Genomic DNA, 22,043 nt, shown 5'->3' with positions numbered 1-22,043 from the left:
CAAATGCTGATTGTGTCGTATTCAGAAAGAAACAATAGAGCACCTATGTCTATTCTGCCCAAAGTTAAGAGATCTATCTAAGAACGATCCACCTCTTCAAAGAACTCTATAAGAAAGCAGGTTTGGATGCTGCGAAATGGTGGGAAATGATATATGGAGCAGAAGACCAAAGAGGGAATTATGCAACTGTCAATTTTCTCACAGCCGCAATGGAAAAACTAAAATCAGATCAAAGAAACTAAGAGGGAAATGAAGATAACGACAAGCCAGCAGAAAATACGAACTTGATATTTTAATTGTAATACCGAGGACATCGTCGTCGGCTCTTAAAAAAAAAATTGATAAAAGTTTGTAATAAACTAAATGCAAATAAATACATTTAAAAAAAGGGGGAGATGAGGAGTCAAGAGGATCATTCTGGCCCCTCCAGAAAGAAGGGGAACCCCTGGGTCTTAGCAGGGTGCTACAGGTGACTGCAGTCGTCCTTATTCAAAGGGAAGCCAGGGAAAGAGATTCCTGTGCAGGCTATTACAGAGGCCGGGGCAGTGCAGGTGGAGGCGCTGCCATCCATGCTGAGGCTCACGAGTGCGAGGCACATTGACAGGGCTGGCAAAACGGATAAGGCTGTCGGGACAGGAGGAGAAAAGCTGCGTGTGAGCAGGAAGGGCTGTGGAGATGCTGGGAGCCGCGCAGGAGCTCCTGGAGGTTGGGCCGCTTGACGAGACTACGTTCTTCAACCCGGGCCGAAAAGGAAACTGGCTTGTGACCACAGAGCCACGCAGGATGCTGGAAGAACGTCTGCACACTCCAAACTGGAAATCGGGTGAAGGAACCACACTGCAGAGGCATGAGCAGTATCAGAGATGCTGAAAGGAAAAACGGAGTCTTCCCAAAGCAGCTTAGGCCCCTGTGGCATTCCGACATGCGCACCAACAAGTGAGTGAATGGTACGAGATTGCTTTTGCAGAAAATACACAGAGATTGTTTGAATGCAGACAAGGCAAAGTACATAGGCGAAGTTTGTTTGAATGCAGTCAAGGCAAAGTACAAACATCAAGACACAATAAGAAGAATGTTTGAATGCAGACAAGATGAAGTACAAAGGCAAAGTATGTTTGAATGCAGCCAAGGCAAAGTACAAACTCAAGACCCAATAAGAAGAATGTTTGAATGCATACAAGGCAAAGTACAAAGGCAAATCCCAAGAAAGTACAGATGCATGAGATGCCAGTGTGGGGGAGAAGTTTGTGTAATTGTTTTTGAGCAAATATTACCATAGATAGATATACCAAGCACCTCACAGTATATGCTATTGTGGTACAGCTAAAGAGCTGTAAAACAAATAAAAAGTCCTGGCAGGGGAATACCCCATGCAGCAGAAGTTGTATTAAAGAACTGTGAAATGTGTAAGAAGTCGGGCAGACAAGTACACCAGGCATTTGAAATTGTATAAAGATTCCGGGCAGGGGAGTATACCAGGTGATCTGCAAAGTTACAAGACATTTTACAAAAAGATGGTTACATAACTTTTTTTGCTTGAACAAGAACTTTGTGAGTCCAGTGAAGACACAAAGGAACTGTTAACTAAGGAGTCATTTTTGCCATCCTGTTTCAGAAGCCAGGGGAAGGGGATCACCCTCTGAATTCAAGGGTCTTTATCTTTCATTTTCATTGGAGTCATTCTTATTTTTTATTTTTATGTAACATTAGTTTGTACAAAAGAAAGACAACTTTCAGTTACAGGTTACAAATCTCCTAGTATCTTGGATCTAAAACAACCTCATTCACAGGATTCTAAAAGAGTCCTCGTCTCTCAGACCAGGCCCTCCAAATTGGAAAAGTCCAAAGCATCCAAGTTTATGGTTGCGCAAATTAGCTGAGTGTTGATGCCACCAATCAAATAACACCACCAAGCATCCATATTTCCAGATAAGGGGGCAAAGTGGGCTAAATGCTGGTTGCGCTGAGCAGCAGTCGCCTCACATACAGTGATTAAGTGGCGTAATGATTATGTCGCTTGGTTACAGAACCGACATCGAGCGTCCTGTTCAGATATCTCATGCCTCAGTACAAGGATCTCCTTAGATTTATAGAGATTAAGGCGTAATCGTAGGAACATGTTCCTGTGATAGCTTGATGGAAATCTATCTAGGTACTTTGGCAAAATGTCCAGTCTATTCAGGGCGCTTCCGAGGTCTAAGGAAGATGCCAATTTGTTTCGCGCCTCCTCATTTAATATCCAATTTTGTTGGCGCAATTTCTTTTTTGCCACTTGCGGTCGCAGGATTACGGTCTCGAGAGAAACATCGGCATTATGTAATATGCAAACCAACTTGGCTTTCCACTTGTTTATTAAACCAACAGACGGATGCTCTGAAACTGTATGCAAAATTTCATATGGTGTTGAATTTTGTTCCAGCATCATTTTTCTCAGAGTGGAGATGGATTTCCACAGCACAGTACCGTAGATTGAATCAATGCATAACTCATAACGTATCGCCGCCAATGCAGAATTTTTTTGGCAGCCTTAGAACTTTTCGCCAGAAATTTCCCTCTAGTTTATTCCACAAAACCTGAGGGATGTTCCAGCCAGATTCACTCCCAAATGTTATAGCCAGCGTCACCTTTTGCAGGTAGAATGTTAGGATTGGCTTAAAGGAGAATTTGCCATATGCTGCATGCAGTTTGGCACCTTGCAATGCAAACATTTGCATACGGGCCACCAGGTCTTGTGTCCAGTCCCACTCACGAATAGAATTATTAAATTGCACTCCTAGATATCTGATGCTATTCGATGTTTCTAGTCGTTTGTCCATTATTTGCCAGCAAAATTTACGAGAACGTGCTTGGGATCCACATCCAATCACTATTATCTTTGACTTTTTGGAGTTGATTTGTAAGTCGTTTTGCAGGCAATAGTTTTGAAACGCATTCAGCAGTCTCTGAAGCCCAACTGGAGTGGTGTCTATGAGAACGATGTCGTCAGCATAGATGACCCAACTTATTTGTTGCCCATTTACTAACGGCGGAAAAGTCCTTTGGTCTTTAAATGCCAGAGAAAAGTCTGAAATGAAAAGTTTGAAAACTAGGGCAGCAAGCGGGCAACCTTGCTTCACACCCCTTCTTGTGACTATTTCATCTGACAAATCACCTTGCTGATTTAACCTTACTCTAAAGGACGTATTGGAGTGGAGGGCAATCAAGGGCTCCAGCAAGTCATTTGGGCAATTCCAGTCATTTCGTTTTTTCCATAGGAGATTCCAATTTATGCTGTCAAATGCCTGGCTCAGATCTATGAATGCAAGGTACAGCGTTTTCTTTCTCTTCAAGGCATCAAGTTTTAAACAGTTTAGGAGGACCAGATTTAATTCAACTCCAACTCCTTTGGTAAATCCTGTTTGCCTGGGGTCGCTCACGGCAATCTCAGTTGCCCAATTTGACAGCCGCTTTTGCAGAAAAGCTCCAAAGACCTTGCCGATTGTTTCCAAGAGAGCAATCGGACGATAGTTGTTAGGATCATCTCGATTGCCCCTTTTAAATATTGGAACCACTACTGCCCTTGACCATAAAGCCGGCAGGATTTTTTCACGTGAAATTCGTTCAAACAAGGATCTCATCATGTTGGCCCATAGAGACTTTTGAGATTTTAGCATCACATTTGAAATACCATCAGGGCCTGCAGCCCTAGAAGCCTTTAACTTCGTAATTGCCAATTCGATGTCTTCTGCAGAATCTTCTACATTCCATCTTGCAGTGGTTGCTAATGTCAAGGGTACCAGAGTGCAATTTACGTCATCAAAGACAGCGGAAAAGTAAGCGACCCAGCTGGCCCCATTCACACCATTCGCCATTGAATAGGTGTGATTCAAGCTACCAGTGTTGATTATCTCCCAAATGTGTCTGCTGTCCTTCAAAATAATCAATTTTAACATCTGTTCAGCTTGAGACTGCCTTCGCAAGAAATTAAAGGATTTAATCCAGTTACGATATTTCTGGCATCTTGATTTTATTTTGGCGGGAGCACTTCCACGATCGACTTTTTTCAGGAGCCTTATATCATCTCGTAGCTTTTTCTTTTCCTGATTTATGGTTGTATTGAAAGGATGTTTTACTTCAAGTGCAGACCCTTTGTGGATTGTGTTCCTCCCTTTAAAGTAGTGTAATAGCAAGGGATAATTGATCCTTGACATTATTGAGGGCGCTTTCTCAAGGTTGTTTGTCAGCATTATCAACTGAGGTGCACTCATGCGCAATCTGTTTGTTCCGTTGTTTATTGTGACGCTCTCAAGATACTTAAATGAGGCTGATTTTGTTGCTTTTTTCCAGCTTAACAACATTGCATCATGGTCGCTCTTGTCAGTCTGTTTTATTTCAAAAGAAAAGACTGTTGCTAATAATTTTTTGGACACCCAAATGTAATCAAGGGTCTTTTTACTCACGCCTCCTTTCCAAGTAAAGCCTGGAGGAATATCACCACGGGTTGCTCCGTTCAGCATTGAGCACTCTCTCAATGCCATTTCTTTTAACCATCTGATACCTCGATCCTGCAGTTTACCGTTAATCATTATACCATCTTCATCACATTTAGATGTTGGCATGTTTAACCAGGCATAGTTGAAATCACCACATATTATAATTTCCGGGTCCTCTTCTGCTAGGAGACACTTATCAACCTCCGACAGTACGGCTCCAATGAATTTTGATTGCAAGATCATTGCAGTATTCCAGTAAATGTTAACAATCAATAATACTTGATTCCTGAGTGAAGCAAAACATTTTATCTGAATCTTTGTTACTTGTACAAACATGTTCAGATTTACAGAGGATATGATCGTCCAATCGTTATTATTCTTGATCATTGTAACCAGGCCAGCGAAGGGACGACCAAATAGGTTTTTTCCAGCAGGATTCAGAAGGACTGTGTACCCATCACAACCAGGACACTCGCGCAGCCATGTTTCCTGTAAACATATAATTGACAAGTCCAACGGGAATTGCCACTTTCCATCAAACAAGTGTTTAAAGCCACAAGTGTTCCAGGATAGCAGCTGGTTATTTTCTTCTCTGCTGTCCGCTCTTTGCTAATAGTCCTGTTGTTTTGCTGTTTTTGTGCAGGGTGTGTATTTGATGCTCATATGGTCCCACAGAACTTTCCTTCTTTTTTCTTGTTCGGTTTGTTCCACTGGTGGTAAGTGTGGACTAACCTCATCACTAGCATCAGCACTTATTACTTTGAAGCCGAAGAACAAGAGGTCATCCGCTGCATCTAATATGGCCGTCTTGAGAGCACGAGAGTGTAGATGTAAATTTACCCAGTCCGAAAAATCCTCAGACATGTATTCAACAACTGCTATATCTTCCGATTTTATTGCACGCAGCGTTGCAATGCACTGTAACAGTTTCAGAATGTTCTTTCGATTTAAATTTACCTCTTTCTGTTCTGGCAAGGCATTTTTTATTTGGATTTTCCATATGCCTTTATGTGTATTTTCAGGTCGATGTTTACTGGACATGTTTTCTTTGTTGTCGAGTTTTTCAATTTGTGCACTTGTTAGTTTCGGATTTAATTTGCTCCACTGGGGAAATGGGAGACCATCCGCCCTTCTTCTAGTCACATTTGCCCCTAAACTCTCTTTGGTGGTAATCAATGTGGAAGGAGGCTTTGCGACTTTCGGGATTACTTGCACGCCAGGGCTGATCGAATTCGTGTTTGACTCGGTCGGCCTCTTCATGGGTTCTTTGCCAGGTCTTTCGGTGATAGACTTTGGTGCTGCTACAGTGCCAACACTGTCTTCGATGTCATCGTCGTCTATAGAGTATGTTGAATACTCACATAACTTCAATGATACATCAGAACTTGAATCATTGTCACTGCTAGAAGCTTTTCTAGCTCTTTTGGCATTTGGCTGGGATGGTAACTTTTTCACCAGAGCCAATTTTGATTTTGATTGTCCGTCCAGTTCTTTCTCCGGCCGCTTGAATGGAGCAATGGACGGCGGAGTTGATAAGTTTCGAATGAATTTTTTCTTACAAGATGTTCGGGCACGTTTGGCTACTTGTTTCCGAGTTACAAGGTTTGGAGCACCTTTTGTGCCACAAGACTTTTGTTGCAGGAGTTGTTTTTCATTCTCTTCAGCCAACACTGTTGGTGTTTTGAAAATTCCAAAGGAAAGTTTTTCTGTTAAGTTTATTTGTTCTTGTACCTCTGCGACTTTTTCTGCTTGGATAACCACACCAAGCGTGGCAGACGGGGCAGCGCCTTCTACAGCAATCAATGGAGGTGCTTGTTACAGCAAACAGTTTTTCATGGAGCTCGCCACTGCGTGCTGTACCTGCCCAGGAGGGGCTCCTTTTGTAACACTTGAACGTCCTGCAGAGGTACTGCATACTGGTCCACCCAGAGTTATCGGGTGCTTCTGGAATACGTGGCCGGTCTCCAAGGGTTGATCCTTAGATAAGTTAGTATGGCAGTTAGGAGCATGAACATATTCACAAACTGGATCCGTGACAGTTGGTGTGTTATGACGCATCCACTTTGTACACTCAATTACAGCGTCCATTAATGCGGAATTGTCACTATTTGCCTGGCGGGCTAAGTCACTTAGTCTAGATTGCCATTTTGAGGAGTTTTCGGCTTCAATATCCAATCTAGCATCAATTGCTTTCGAGAAACTTTCTAGACTTCTCATTTTCGCATTTATGTCTACCAGCATGGTCATTTGATCGCTTACAGCATCATGTGTAGATTCATACAACTTCATAAATGGAAGTAATGCAATTGATGTTGCCGCCAATACGTTGTTATGTATTTGGATACCTGCCGCGGTAGACATAGAGCTTTTAGCTGATTGATCAGTTTTAGTCGTCTCCTGGGCAGTTTTGGCCATCTTGGGAACTGCGTTTTTCTTTCTAAGCAAGTCATCTGCAGGAGGAATACACATTACAGCTCTTTTTTCAACTTCGTCTGTACCAGATAGTTCAAAATTCTCACATGACGATTGATGGGCGGAATCGTTTAAACTGGACAACGACGAAGTTTCGGATCTTTCAGAAAAGATGTTTTTTTCGCTCACAGAGCGTCGTTTTTTCTGATTTTGAGACTTGTTTTTCTCTGTGGAGTGATTTTTCAGAAAACTTGCGTTCAGATGTTCATAGGTGGCTAAGAAGTCTGCTTTCAAACGGGCAGTCAGTCGAGCTTCACGAACAGAGAGATCAATAGAGTTTTGCTCTGTTACTGGCACTGGTACTGGACGCGAATCAGGAAGCGCCCCCTCGCCAGGGTCCGTGTTCTGATTTGGTTCCTTTCGTTTGTCGTTTGTGGAGGCAGGAATGTCTCGAATAATCACGCCTCCCACTGCTGAGGAAGGAAGCAGCAAGGCGTCAGCCTTTCCTGAATTTTCCACGGAGTAAGTATTACACAGCGGGGATTCAAACTGCTCCATTACCTGCGTTAGGCCAGTTGGTTGGATAGTTCCCATCAATTCAGAGTCTGTTAATTCGAATTGCGATGCTTGCATAATTTCACACGCATCGACATATACTGAAGGAGAGAAATCCCGAACCAATTCCCCAGTGCTAATATCAGGGCTTGCCCTTTTATTACTTGTATTCCTAGAACCATCTCTCAATCTGGGTGGACCCAACGTTGTTTGGGCTAGAGCGGCTAGTGACGGCACCGATCCTTTGCCCAAACAAGTAACCACCTCCAAACCGTTCTCAATGGCAAACTCAATTAGATCTTTTTGTGCTTTTGACTCCACCGGGGGAATAGGTCTTACCTCCTTTGGGAAACTTAACAAAGCTTTTCTTCTGCAGAGCAATGATTTCTGGCGAGCCTGTGGGCCTTCCTTCGTCGACGTCATCGTGTTGTTAATCCTTGCGACAGCTCCCCAGCGCCAAACAGTCGCACAACAGTCACCGGCCTTTACCCCTGACGGGCTTAACGCCGCGAGGGTGACTCACGGCTGATTAAAAGGTCCAGAGATATCACGTGATCAGTCACGTGTTGCAGAGTGGCTCCGCCTCCTCCAGGAAGCGACAGGAGGCCACGGGGGCACAGCAAGAGCTATATGCAGCTCGCAATGCTGTGGGAGGCAGGAAAGCGTTCTGTATAAAAAATGAAGCTCCAATGTACAGCAAACATCTTATACTTTTGGCTTTCAATACGTTTTCTAACATCAAGTTAAAGACATTCGCTTGCACCCTTTTTTTTTTATAGTGTGAGGGTCAGGATAGGACGTTTTAGACACAAGGACAGCTTTCCAGTTACTGACATCCTGACACAGACAGATTCTTAGTTTTTTGGTTTCTAGGTAGGGAAGTCCCTCTTTAAAATAGGGCCAAATAGGGTGTTTTCCGAACCCATTTGTATTTAATAAAAATGTCTTTATTCAAGAACTTGAGTGGGTCTGGCTTTCATTTCCGACCCCTCACAGGAGGTATAATAATTGTGCTGTAGACCCCTTGGCGTTTTTGAAGGAAGAATAGCTTTGTTGGCATGAAAAAGTGTTGCAATCTTGCCCTCTCCTATTTGTAGAGCATCTGCTGGGCATTCCGGGACTTTAATTATCAGATCATTAATATATTTTGAAAAGAGCAGGGGGTCTAATACAGGATATCCTCTTTGGCGTAAGCCCTGACAAAGGTGATAATTTGCTGCCTTGATTTTCCTGGATCAGATGTGCCAGGCCTGAATATGTTTTCAATGTCATTATTAGCCACAGTATCCTCCAGGGTGTCCAACAGGCCTTTGCACAACAAATCATTAAGGGCACCTGGGACACTGCTGCCTTCAGGGCCCCCAGGACTTTGTTCCTTTGCCTTACATCAAAATCAGTGTTCTCTGCATGCAGGTTGTTCACTTTCTCTTTCTTCCCATGATATGCCTGGAAACTGCCTGAGATCCTGCCCTTCAGGCGCCCTGATCCCCTCTCTAGTTATGTAGCATTCCCTTCCAGAGAGAAACCCTTACTGGCCAGGTCAGTAAGGGTGATCTTCACTTCCGCAACAACATCAGCTACATGCTTCTGAAGGCTATAGACGTCAAAGGCACTTAGGATCTCATCTTGCATGTTCACCTACAAAGGTGCTCAAGGAAAATGCTTGGCCTTCTTTGAAATGGAATTCTCAGGCGTTTCATTCCTCTTGTTGGTATCAGCACTGGTGATAATCTTGGCACAGGAATATCTTGATACTCAGTAAGCCAAACCAATCAATCAGGGAGGTGGACATGAGTTCCTGCTCAAGATGTTACCTCTTTGGTTGACATTCCAAAATTTCTCAAATGGGTGATTAGTGACTGCTTTGAGAATTTGAGGCATTCCTCTGTAAAGAGGGAGGTCAATGATGTATGGGTCATTGGCGGTCTAGTGAGGCTGAACATGGATTTTAAAGGGGTTGCCCCAGACAGAGGTGCAGATTTGCTTTACTATGGACTTGAAGTAGAATAGAAGATCGTCTTAATATTCACTAGTTGCATGCAGTGGATCTTTGGTAGCTTCCAATTTCGACACTTTGCAGAACATTACAAAATGTTTGCTGGATGTGAACTAATGTAGGTAAAATTGACGCCACTTAATTGACTATTTTGGACCTATGAACCACCCATTGACATCCCCAAATATGAACTCTACACTTTTTACAGTTGCAATCCAAAATATTCCTCCAAAAGCATCTAAAATGTCACATGCATCTTTTTAAAGTCACTAGACCAAGGTTGAATCAATTATTGACAGACTTGTACCAATGCTTCGGCTGCCATGTTGCACATTTCAGTGCTGTTCATGTAAAGGTTCTTCAGCAGTTAATTGTCTGCAATCAATGTGAGAGAGGACCACAATATTGTGAAGGTTTCCTGGTACATGGCATGAGATACTTACTACCTGTCACTGCACAGGATCATCTTGAATACCTTTAAAAGATGGTAGGTGGTGTTTTTACTTATGCTACACCAAATATTAAATGGTCCAGACTTAATTGTTGTAGAATCACCACATTCAAGATTGCTGGGCCGCAGGAGAACACTAGGTGAAAGCTATGACTAGCATTGCCTGTCAGAAGGAGAGTAGCTGACTGAATCCTAACGAGGCCAGATTGACCTGTGGCTTTCTTAGTATGATATAGGTGCTTACAGAAATGTTGACAGAATATGTTTTAATATGCCTGAAAGAAGCGTGACTGGGACCAGCTATGTCAGTGCAGGTTATGCTCTCTGTGAATTACTGCTAGTCCACTGTCTCTACCACTGGCTTTATTTCTGTGAATTAGTGTATGCTGTAGAAAGAGAAGTTTCCCAGAAAGTGGGTGGGGGAGTTCTCTGAAATACCCTTCTGCCAAGCGTAGGTTGTAGCTAGGAAGAGTGTGTTTGTAGCTTAACGGCTGAACATTATCCTGATTCTGCATCAGCTAGGGACAATCCCATAGAAGGAATGTCGGCCCTGAGGCCTTCACTCCCCTAAGTCTGGAACAAATAGCGAGCAAACTGATGCATGTGAGATATGCATTCATAGACACTTGTGTATTCCAAGGAGAGCATTGGAAAATGTATCATAAATAGGCTACATTGTTATTTGGTGTATACAAAATCAATGCATTGGCCGAATTACTAAGGTCCTTTTCTGTTTGTCTTTCTTTATCTGACTGAAGTGTCTGCATAGCAATTTAACATTTTTTATTGTTTTGTGTTTGTGTTGCTGGGGTTCATATTTTTGTGGATTTGTACATAACATTTTGGGGTATGTGTGGTTTTTTTTGTAGTTGCTGGTTGTGGACTCTTGGCTTGGAAACTATCCTATAAAGTCATTTTAGGGTTCAGGGTGTCTTATTTACAAGCATATATTCAGTTACATTGGGAACTATCTGAATTCAATTGGCAGTAACCCAGTTAATGAACACATTAACAGTTAAATTACGTTGACACCATGCGTTTGCAGGAGCTAATCTAGTTTATTTACCACATTACATAATTGTTTTAAAACTCTCCAGGAAATATCTGTGATGTATAATTTTTGCACTATCTGAGGGGTTAAAAGAATGATGTACCAGATAGAAATGGAGTGAGAGCCAACAATTCATTGTATAGGGAAGATATGAGTCAACGAGAGGCGGTCAAGGAACATGTTCCAGATTATGTGTGCTAATGGGATGACACTGCCTGTGACAGAATGACTGCCAGTCATGATGTGCTGGTGCAGGCAAAGGGAATGTGAAAGTGGCTTTGTTATTGCGTATTCTGAGGAATGTGAGCAGGTGGCAGCAGTGTGAATGGGTACGCTTTGCTGTGCAGAGGGTAGGCCTCCTCTTAGGGACTCCAAGCCGGGAGGCATGCAATAAGAAGAAAACACTGGAGGGAGAGACAGAAACAACACATGATGAGAGAGAAGATTTCCAAGAGTATAAGATGGCTGCAGACACACACTGCAGGGCTGTGAGTGAAAGCATAAAGAACTAAGTATGGAGACCTCACCTGGGGGAATCAGACAATGGCGGTGTAGGTATATGGCAATGTTCATGGAAAGCTCTTGGACACACGTCGCAGCAGATCAGTCGACCACCATCTTCACAAACAGCACACTCATCGTCATTGTTCTGTTGCAGCAAAATAAAAATGTTTCACATCAGCCAATTAAATGACAGTTTCTACCAATATATCTACTTTTCAATGCAAAAGTAATTACCTGAAACTTTCTGAACCAATTAACAGAGATGTTTTTGCTCCACATAGGTGATGAAGCATATCCATAAAGGTACAAGGGAAGAAAAATGTCTTTGCAACAGATCACCCCATAACAATGTTTGCAAGTGCTAGATGGGTGAACAAGTAACACATTTTAAAACTTTGGAAGTATTCCTAAAAGGTACCATAAAACTATGATCTAAAAAGTGAGACATCTCTGAAGTATGGCATTTTGACCGGGTTCCAGTTCATCTTACTGTATCTGTTTGCAGTTAGTGTACTGTGTGTAAAAAAAAAAAAAAACTGGGCGAACACAGAAGTCTCCCCAGTAAAAAGAAAGTTGCCACCCAAAAAGGGAAGTCAGAGCAGCAAGCAAGCAGAGGGGTAAAGAGCATAGCGGGCTACGGGGTAAGCAGCAAAAAGAATGCTGTGGTAGAATGTCCCTATCTGTAATATCTGGTTAAAAGGCTGTTTAAGAAAACAGATTCACAACCACGAAACTATGACCTATGTAGAGTGATGTTACATCACAGAAACAAACGTCCAGAAATGAAGTATGTATTTCACAGCTTAAGTAGTTCCACTGACAGTAGGAATGTCGGATGAATCCATCATATTGTTACCCTGCTGGAAACATTGAATGTAATAACGTAATAACACTGTGTAAAACGTTATTTAAATAATTAAAACATACAATAAACAAAATCCATCATATCTATTTTTCCTTCCGTTGATCTGCCATCATATTGGCAAAATACATAACCAACTGCTTATTCCTGTTTTCACTTTGCATGCCCACTTGTTTAGATGATCTCAAAATGAGTCTCGCATTCCTTCATAGCACGCAAAGTTCAAGATGGCATACAAGGTTAGGGGAACAGTCGGGTTCTGCAAATTTAATCATGTTTTCTGCAGGGGTCGGCACCTACATTTTCTTTACTGGTGTAGGCCATTCACAATATGGGGTAAGGTTAATGCTTTAAAGATACATTCTACACCCAGCATGATGATGTGCTTGGCATGCTACCTTTACCTGTAGGTAGGAAAGTGTGGCTGGAGTTTGATGGCTTGCTGCAGAATTTCTTATGGGATGGTAGGCCTCTGTGTAGGAAGCTCTGGAAGTTACAGTTACCTGTGGACAGGGGAGGCCTGGGAGTCCCAAACTTTCAGGCCTATCATGGCTCCGCTACTGGATTCAGAGCCGCACGACTGGGCTAAAGCAGAGGCAAGCTTAAATGGACCATTGACACCAAAGGCAGTTTTAACGAAAAGGTCAGTGCAGCCAGCAAGTACAGGGGCAACCACCAAATTTCTAAGAGCTTCCGGAAAAAAGCTCCAGTCACTGCTGGGGGAGCTGAGGGGGGGTTGCATTGAAATGCCTCGACTCTTCAATCCGGTAAAACCCAGCCATCAGAGACAGGAAGAAAACGCTGTTTTGTCCAGAATGGTTCCTTGGGGTTTTTCAGTGGCTAGGTGAGCTTTGGGCAGGAGGGAAATGGCTTTCATTTGATCAATTAAGGTCTACCTGGCACATTCCTCAATGTACACTTCAGGATTTCCGAAAGCAATTGGTGAAATCTCTGATTGTACCTGAGTTGGAAGGCCATCTGGAGAGCAAGCACTACAAATTAATTGTTTCTTCAGCAAATAGCAACACACCTTTATTAAGGAAGTGGTCAACAAGATTGCCTAGTGAAATGACTGAGGAACGTTGGGAACGTTGGGCGAATGTCTAAGAATGTGGCTCTCTCATCTATCAGCTTGGGGGAGAGGTTAAAATCCTGAATAGGGTCTATTGGACATGGGAGCGCCTGTATAAATGTGGCATGACCGATTTGGATGAATGCTGGGGGTGCATGCACAAAGCTGGGACACTGGAGCAATTGCCGTGGGAATGTGTCATGGTGAGAGATTTTAGGGGTAAACTGTGCTATTTTCAACAGAGTACTTGGATTATCCCTTGATTATGATTTTGAAACACTGATATTGGGTGGTGATGAAGTTGTTGAAGGCTTAACTGTTGCAGAGAAGAAGTAGCTGTTTACGGGCTCCTTGATGGACAAGAAGCTGATTCTGAGACATTGGAAGTCAAGGATATCCCCAAAGGAGAGTACATGGATGAATGAGGTGTTTAAAATGGCAGGGATGAAAAGAGTAATATATAATCGTCAGAAGAAAAACGTAATGGTTTGAAAATATCTAGGGCAGATTTTTAGATTCATATTAATTATCTCTGTGACTTTGGATTTGGGGGTTTTACTGTTGGTTCTGTTGTAAATTATATAAATATGTGAATACAAAATAAAAAACAACACATGTTCATGGTTAGTGCACATGGTTGCCCAGTGCACAGACTGCTTTTTTTCTGAACATTTGCCTTTTAACTGTACTGTTTATGCTGGCAATTAGTACACCAATATCCCAAGTGGAGCTCACACAATTTGCTCACAGGGTCACTTCCTAGATCTTGAAAACATGAGTCAGTAGTGCATTCAGAACACTGCAGACCCTTAAGAAATTGTAAAAGGCAATACGTTTGAGGTATTTGTATCGCGAATAGGTACGTTTTAAGATTTTACAGGGAACATGCCGAGCATATATCGATGGGCAGACTATTTTACAGTTTTGGTCCATCTCCAGAAAAACATCTGTTGGCCTCTAAAGCGGCCGCATGAACGTGAGATAACAAGGGGATTGCCAGTTGCTGACCTAAGACATTAGATGATTGATACCAGCTAAGGGGGGAGGCAAGATACAGTGGTGCCAAGTCATGTTTGCATTTAAAAACAAAATTGGCAGAGAATTTTTAAGCTTATCCTTTGATGTATAGGAAGCCAATGAAGTTTGCGTCCATGGGGAGAAATGACATATGTCTTTGGGCGCCGAAACATAAGGCGCAAGGCAGAATTCTGAATATGTTGGCGTTTTAGGTGACTGAGCAAACCAACTTAAAGTGTGTTGGAGTTTATGAGAGTGCCAACTAGGAATGAACGGGTAACAATTTCTGAGCAGCCGGAGATAATAAAACGCTGCTTTGGAGACTTAATTTATCTGGGCTGCAACGAAAGGTCGGATTCCCAAATAATCCTGAGGTTTCTGATATTTGATGTGTATGATGTAGGGCAATCAAAGAGCTGTGGGGTTGTGGGAATCCGTTGGGATCTTGGAGCATATGTCGGAGACCTAACAGTAGAATCTCAGTCTTTGCAGGATTCAATTGTAAACTATTCCTAGTCATTCATTCAAGAACATTAAAGAGAGCTTCCACAAGGGAAAAGAAGGTATCGAAAGGGCCATACATTTTAAGCGTTATTAGTGTGATATCTCGGTACGAATGTTACTGCAGGTGAAACTCTGCGACCATGGCCTTAGCTACATCAAGATTCACAAGCAAGAGAACTGGAGGAGCCCGTTTTCATGTCACAGTACCCACTCTGTGGAATGCCCTACCACTCTACATCCAAGATGAACCCTCATACTTAACTTTTAGAGAACTACTGAAAACCCTATCGTTCAACGAATATGTCTAAAGGCTCATCCTTTCCTATGCACCTTTTATGCCTGTTTTTTACACCAATATGTACCAGCGCAGTGATACCTCCGGGTATGGGCACTGTCAACAAATGAAATAAATAAATAAACAATGTTCATCATGGGTTGGATGTAATTATTAAACAAAAGGAGGCATAGGGGTGAGCTTTGAGGAACACTACAATTAAGACTGATGGTGTTTGACGTGTAGGGGTCCAGAATCACAATTTAGACTCAGTCCTTAGGAAAGCTCACAAACAACTAAGCATGTGACCGTGCATCCCAGTTAGATTTTTAAACGAGTCACACTGGATCTTGAAACCATGAATCTGTAGTGAAAACAGTACACCACGGAACCTTAAGAAATTGTAGAAGGCCATAAATACAATAATTGGTTCTGTTGGTATTCATCATTCACAGTTCCCTCCAGGTAACCATTGTGAAACCTCCAAGACACATCCAGTCTTTTTTGCACAGAGAACTTTGCCACACAGATCCTCTTCCTGGAAATAAGAGTAGGTCTTTGGCTTTAGGTTCACCGAACTGGCATGACCCTTCCAGGGACTTTGCTCTGCCAGCCCAATCTGGCCAACTCCCTGCCTTGGTGAGAAAATTGGCATATCTGAAACAGCCCCAAGACAAGCACAATCCACTTTCAATGTCTATGGGGGTCATTACGACCCTGGCGTTAAGGGTTTAACGGCGCCGTAAAAGGTGTTGGCGCCGTTAAACCCTTAACGCCTGATTACGAGGTCCCTTTGCGGGACCCGACCTTAACGGCTGGTTTTGCCACCCGTTAAATTAGGGTGTCGCAAAGGGACCTCGGTGCTAATTACGGTACCGCAATTTGCGGTACCGTACTTAGCGCCTTCCCCAGTCCCATTGAGCCCTATGGGGCGAAAATGGGAATGGGGAAGTGGCATGGTGAAATGGGGAAATACCGCCCGCCAACCTTGGAATGGGGCGGTATTTCCCCATTCCACCATGGCGGACTCGTTACAACACCGGCACCAACCATGGTGCTAATAGCGCCATGGTTTAGCGCCAGGGTTTTAATGAGGGCCTATATGCGTTAAACAATTAAATGTGTAATCTTCAATTCCAACAGCTTTTAATCATGACTGAGCCAAACAGCTCCTTCATAAATGTGCAACATATTTGCAGGTGCTCCCATGCCTCTTCATCAAGCACTGCAAATATCTGAAAAAAGAATTCCACCAATAGGGTGCGAAAGAGTGGCTCCACATCGGCTCTGCACGTTGCCTCTCCACAATGGACATGACGATGGGGCCAGTATATATCAGGCCTGTGACCTTAGTTCCACCCCTTTTCCCTTGTACTCTGATGCTGAGGGACCGCTGACCCAAAGGTGTGCTTGCAATTCACCAAGTAGGGCAGGTAGGGAGGGTGATGAGGAATCTGGGGAAGGAACAGACATCAGAAAGAACATTACTGGGAGGTAAGTAATTTGTTCATCTAATGGATTAATTCCTACCATGGATTCTTCATATATGAAAGATTCCCGTAGCAGTACGTGGATCTGGAGGAGGGACGTGAGTAAGAGAACACCACCCGTTAGGAAAGATTTTCTTTTTGAAACTTTCCCTCCATAGGTATTTTGTGGAAACCCATTCTTTTTGCTCTGTTTTTGATCCTTCCCTGATCCTTCCCTGACCTCTTGAAGGGAAGGGAAGTAAAGGCTCTGTCTTCAGTTCCATTGCCTTCTGCTCACTATCAGTCCTGGGTAACTTAGTTTTCCTTTTTTGAATACTTATATTTTTAACATTGCACAAAGCATCTTACAATGCAGATCTTTTTACACAGAGGTTTTATGGTTACTTTTATATAGGCTTAAAGACAAGCTGGTGGCAGCAGTTACATTTTTACTATTTTTTGCATTCTTTTTGGTGTGAACATGCGCGCTTAACGCTGATGGCTGCTAAATGTGGCTAGTGCCCTTAAATAGCCGTGACACAAGATATTTGCTTGTTCTTTGGCCATATTGTAGTTTGGCCTTCTTTCTGCCTTCCCATTTCAGGAAATCCTTTGTGCACATTTGTGTTTACCTTGTACGGCTACTAAAGGTGGCTAGTGCCAAACGAGAATGTCAATGCCCGAGGAAAGAGTGGCAAACATCTCTCGGATGGTACAAGCCCTCCAATTACAGGAACAAGTTCCCAGCCTCAGCCCTCCTGTGTTTGCTGGGTCTCATAGCCACCTGTATTCCGGAGGTCCCCTAGGCCCGACTACACATGAGAGCACTTCAGTGGTTCCTCCGTTGCCAGGGGTCTCCTTTCAGGGTAACGTGTCAGATTCTCTGCAAGTATCAAGTCTAGTTTCTCAAGACCCTTCATGGTGATATCTATGAGACAACCTGTTAAACGGTGCGTTGATCCAGCAACCCTGGCCTCAAATAACGGTGGCCACTGATGCATCTTTGAAGGTTTGGGGTGCTCATCTGTCGGATCTGATGGTGAGCAGTCTATGGTCTCCTTCAGAGTTTTGGGAAAACATCAACTTGCTGGAATTGAGGACCCTAGTTGCCTTTTTAGGAATTGAGGAGCCTAGTTGCCTTTCTCCATTCAAAGGCGAGTCTGCTGGTGATGATGGGGAGGAGGAGGCGCTGTTGCCCACGAGTCAAGATGGATGCGCAGCCTTAGAGCTCCTGTGACCCGGCGCTCGTAGCAACTATTTTGTCACTCCTGTTCACTATTCTGATTGAGGCCACATCAAGCATCTTAGACCTGAAGGGACGAGGAGCAGCCTACCATCCACAAAACTAGCGATTTGATCTCCCCGGCCCGTTCCGAGCTCCCAGAATGTTGGTGTGGGGGCCCGTGGCAAAGATGGTGGCAGCCGTGCGACTGTCATCATAGGGAGATCGCCCCTGGCCCTCTTGGTGCTCGGTTGGGGTGGTGCGGTGGCCGGAGACCCCGCATGGTTTACCATCATTATGCGAGGGCAGTTGGGAGGCTCACTACACCCCCCCACACTGAACTATGCGGGCAGGAACCCCACTGCGCTGCACTGAGGAGTGCCGACCGTGCAAGGGCCAGATTGCCTGTGCACTGGAAACCCGTACGCGGCAGGCAGAGTAGTCTTAACTTCAGAGGACCCGCTTCGCCTTTGCACACCCCAACGGCACAGAGGAGGTCTCCGGCTTCAACATATGCAGCGTATACTGGAAGTGCTGGTCAATATTTATCTCCTCAGTTAGCAGGTGCCCCCACAGGCTTTAAGAACTGCTGAGACGCTCTGTATGTGTATGAAGCCTTGTGGGGAGTGAGTACTGGTGTCCATTCGCTCCCAATAGAGCAGATTCCCTCTTGACAGGATTTACTCAAATGGCACCTGCTGTGTGCCGACCTGCTGGACTGCAGGTCTGTCATAGGCTGTTTCTACCCTTTTCTTCTATGTAACAAGGTACTGTGGACCTCCTGGAATTCCAGGCCCCGACTGTGCTGAACCCTGGCACCCTGTGTTTGGATGGTGGATATTTGTGGCACATAAGTTACCCTTTGGTCGGCACTGCATGGGTCTAGACTCAAGTTACCCTGTAGCTATTGCAGGGGGGTGGCAGAATTGACCCATGCCCCAACAACTTACCCCAAACTACTGCCTTTCACACCTGGGTGCTGTAAGGAAGGCAAGGTATCAAATAGTGAAGACAGACACAAGTCATCAGAGCTCAAGGGTGTTTATTGAACTTCAGTGGGTTGATTGAATGCCTATCTAACCCTAAATCTATGGGAGCAAGCTATGACCATCAAATAATAATAACACAGTCCTAGTGGAGTATCTGTCAAAATAAAAGGGCCTATACTAATAAACCTATAAACCTATTGCCAATCCTTACTTCTAAATACAAATGGTGTGGGAAAACGATGTATGCAAAAGAAAAGTGTTCAAGAAACAATGTGGCAGGAAAGTTGAGCAGTTTTCTTCCCTTCCCCACTTTTTCAACACAGGACAAGGTGGCACACTCGAGCTTCGCACACACTCTGGCTTCTCTGCCATGAGGATGCAGTTCCAAACATAGGTAGCTGGGCCTTCTGTGCCAAAGTCTCTTTCCCAATAAAAGTCTCTTATTGCAGAGTGCCTGCCATAACTAACAAGTACCAAAGATCCTTTCTCATCAGGATTTTCATATTCACAAGTTCTCTGGTTTACTGTTCACCACAGGTCTCCCTCCGTCGGGCTCGGACCCCCTTAAACACAAGTTCACAATTGGTCTCCCTCGATCGGGCTTGGACTACAGGTCTCCCTCGTTCGGGCTTGGATCTTATAATCTCACTTTCTTTGCTTTCTTTTTGATAACAAAATGAAGACTTCGACTGTGCGATGGATTTTTGTTAAACCATCGCAGGACCACTTCGATTTACTTCATCCATAAGTTTCACGTTATTGCTTTTGTTTCTGCCACTTCTTGGCTGGGTACATCACACAGAGACCTGCGATTGAACACGCCCGTGGTGCCGGACTACTCCGTTACTTTGACTCGTACCTTCTCTGATTTATATTAAAGTTCAAACATCCATCGGCAATTGAGCTTTACTCGCGTCATTCATCACATGCATTAATATTCTTCGCTCTTGCGCTCTTCATACAATGTTGTCATTATGCAACCTTGACTTCAACACAGACCGGTCTTGCATCGGTCTCCCCAACTCACCGGCTGTGTTGATCCCTCTGACGCTGCTTTGAACCTGGAGCCAAGGACGGTACCACTGCGTCTGCTGCTCCTCTCTGACTCGGCCAGTCATGCTGGACGGCCCCGGGTATCACCGACACACAATGCAGGATTCTTCAATCTGGTTTCCTGGCCTTCTGCCTTTTAATCTGAAGTTTTTTGGAAAGTAACAGTTTCTTGCTGGAAAGGTCAAGGGTATCTACCTCCTTGCTCTCCCTTCTCAGAAGCAGAGCTCCATCAAATCTACCCCAAAGACTTTGGCCGCCCCATGCAACACTATGCCCTCAGGTGACATTGCGGAGCCAAGCAAGTTCACCGAACTACAACGGATGATGGCCTGTACGCAGGAGGGTTTTTCAGTCATCAATAGTAAGTTAGATGACATCAATGGCACGATCGGATCCATCAAGACAAAGCTAGAGAAGACAGACCTGCGACTGATGGAGGTGGAAAGCAGGGTGGGAGAAAGTGGAGGATGACGTCTCCAGGCTGAAAACCGATGTAGCCATCCTAACTAAGCAAATCCAAACTGTAACCAGGAAGAACGACAAATTGGAATCCAGGTCGCAACATAATATTCGGATAATTGTGGTCCCAGAAAATAACCTAGATGGCTCTATGGAGGATTTTTTGGAGCATACCATTCTCTCAATCCACGACAAGCTTAAGCTGTCGCCACAGTTTGCGACTGAGCGCACCCGCCGATCCCTGGCACCCAAGCCTAAACCTGGAGCACCACCTGGCCCGATTATTCCCTGTCTATTAAATTATCGCAACAGAGAAACAATCCTGCAAGCGGCCAGTGAGAAGTGAGAGCTATTCCTAGGCCCCATTAGACTGCATGTCTACCCAGACATTTCCTTAGCCGTACAGCAACAGAGGAGAACATTTTTGGCAGTAAAGAAACGGCTCAGAGAAGTGGGCATGAAATATGGAATGTTATTCTCTGCTAAGCTCTGTATAGAATGTAGCAGCAACAAATATTTCTTTACAATCCCTGAAGAGGCCATGAAATTCCTGGATGAGTGTTCCACTGCAACATGAGGCTGCTTTGCCTGTCTTTTATCTTGGCCACGTCTTTTTCAGGCTACCAGCATTACTAAAGTCTGCAAATTGGGGGATGTCTGGTCTCGGGCGCCCCTTCTTGGTAGATATGGTTGCATCTTATGAATGATGGGGGTTTCACACCCCATTATTGTTTTTTATTACAGGAGAAATATTTCTATTTAACACTGTGTTCTTCAATAGCTATTGCAGGGCCTGGGCCGATAACCATGTGCTAACCCCCCATGAAATGTTGCAGAGTTTAGCTGAGTGGTTACTTTGGGGGAACTATCTACCTATTTGGGGGGAAGATGAGGATGGTGGGTGGGGGAGTTATAATGGGGATACAAATGGTACTTGGTAATGACAGAGAAACTCTATTTTACTGCAGACGATGCAGGGGAGGCGGCTTGCAACATACTTCCTTGAGGGTGGACTATAGATTTGTGAGAATATTTTTTGTACTACTGTGTGAAGGCGGGTGAACTTACGTGTATGAGTTGGAATGTATGGGGGCTTGGGAACCCGGATAAATGGTGGAAACGTATGCTCTGCGTGGAGCGCCACAAAGTCAAGCTGTTCTTTTTCCAAGAAACCCACGCTTTGGCTGCTGGAAGTGAAGGGTTCGCTAGAAATTGGAGCAAAAACAGGTTTTACACCACATATTCTAAACAATACAGGGGGATAATAATCTTTCTCCATTACTCGCTACCAGGAAGTGTACTCCGATCCTCTAGGGTGGTATGTTCTGATATATGGGGTTTTGGCAGGATGGGAGGTGGTATTACTGAATGTGTACTGAATGTGTATGGCCCCAATGTTCACAATCCTGCATTAGCAAAACAAAAGAGTTGATGGCTGGAAGGTTTAGAATAAATCTTGACCTCTGGCATTGCTCTCGGCAACCCTCCAGACCATCGTTCTTCGCCTGCCAAGCCATTACAAAAGGGGAAAAACCATATGCAAATCAGGCTTGGTCCCACCCCCAAAGGGGTAGTCCAGCCCGAACTGCTAGGTCACATCCCTTTTGCACGAGACCACAAGCATCCCCAGACATGTTTCAGCCTTGTTGGGCGTCATCAGTGAGGAGTAGCTTGGGTCTCT

At 44.1% G+C, this 22,043-nt stretch overlaps 1 protein-coding gene across 4 annotated transcripts in view; it reads right to left on the bottom strand.

The window, feature by feature from the left end:
- Nucleotides 1–22,043, bottom strand: part of LOC138491614 (nuclear body protein SP140-like) — a 3,009,150-nt gene that overhangs the window by 1,133,510 nt on the left and 1,853,597 nt on the right. For all 4 annotated transcript variants that reach the window (XM_069618235.1, XM_069618234.1, XM_069618232.1 and 1 more), the window contains one exon: nucleotides 11,465–11,586. In XM_069618235.1, the coding sequence (XP_069474336.1) occupies nucleotides 11,465–11,586 (122 nt within the window). The remainder of the gene's footprint in view (nucleotides 1–11,464; nucleotides 11,587–22,043) is intronic.

Source organism: Ambystoma mexicanum, chromosome 10 (genome assembly GCF_040938575.1).
Source record: "Ambystoma mexicanum isolate Mex_15411 chromosome 10, UKY_AmexF1_1, whole genome shotgun sequence".
NCBI classification, from domain to species: domain Eukaryota; kingdom Metazoa; phylum Chordata; class Amphibia; order Caudata; family Ambystomatidae; genus Ambystoma; species Ambystoma mexicanum.
Note: the sequence above shows the minus strand (reverse complement) of the source record. Positions and strands in the feature narration are given on the sequence as shown.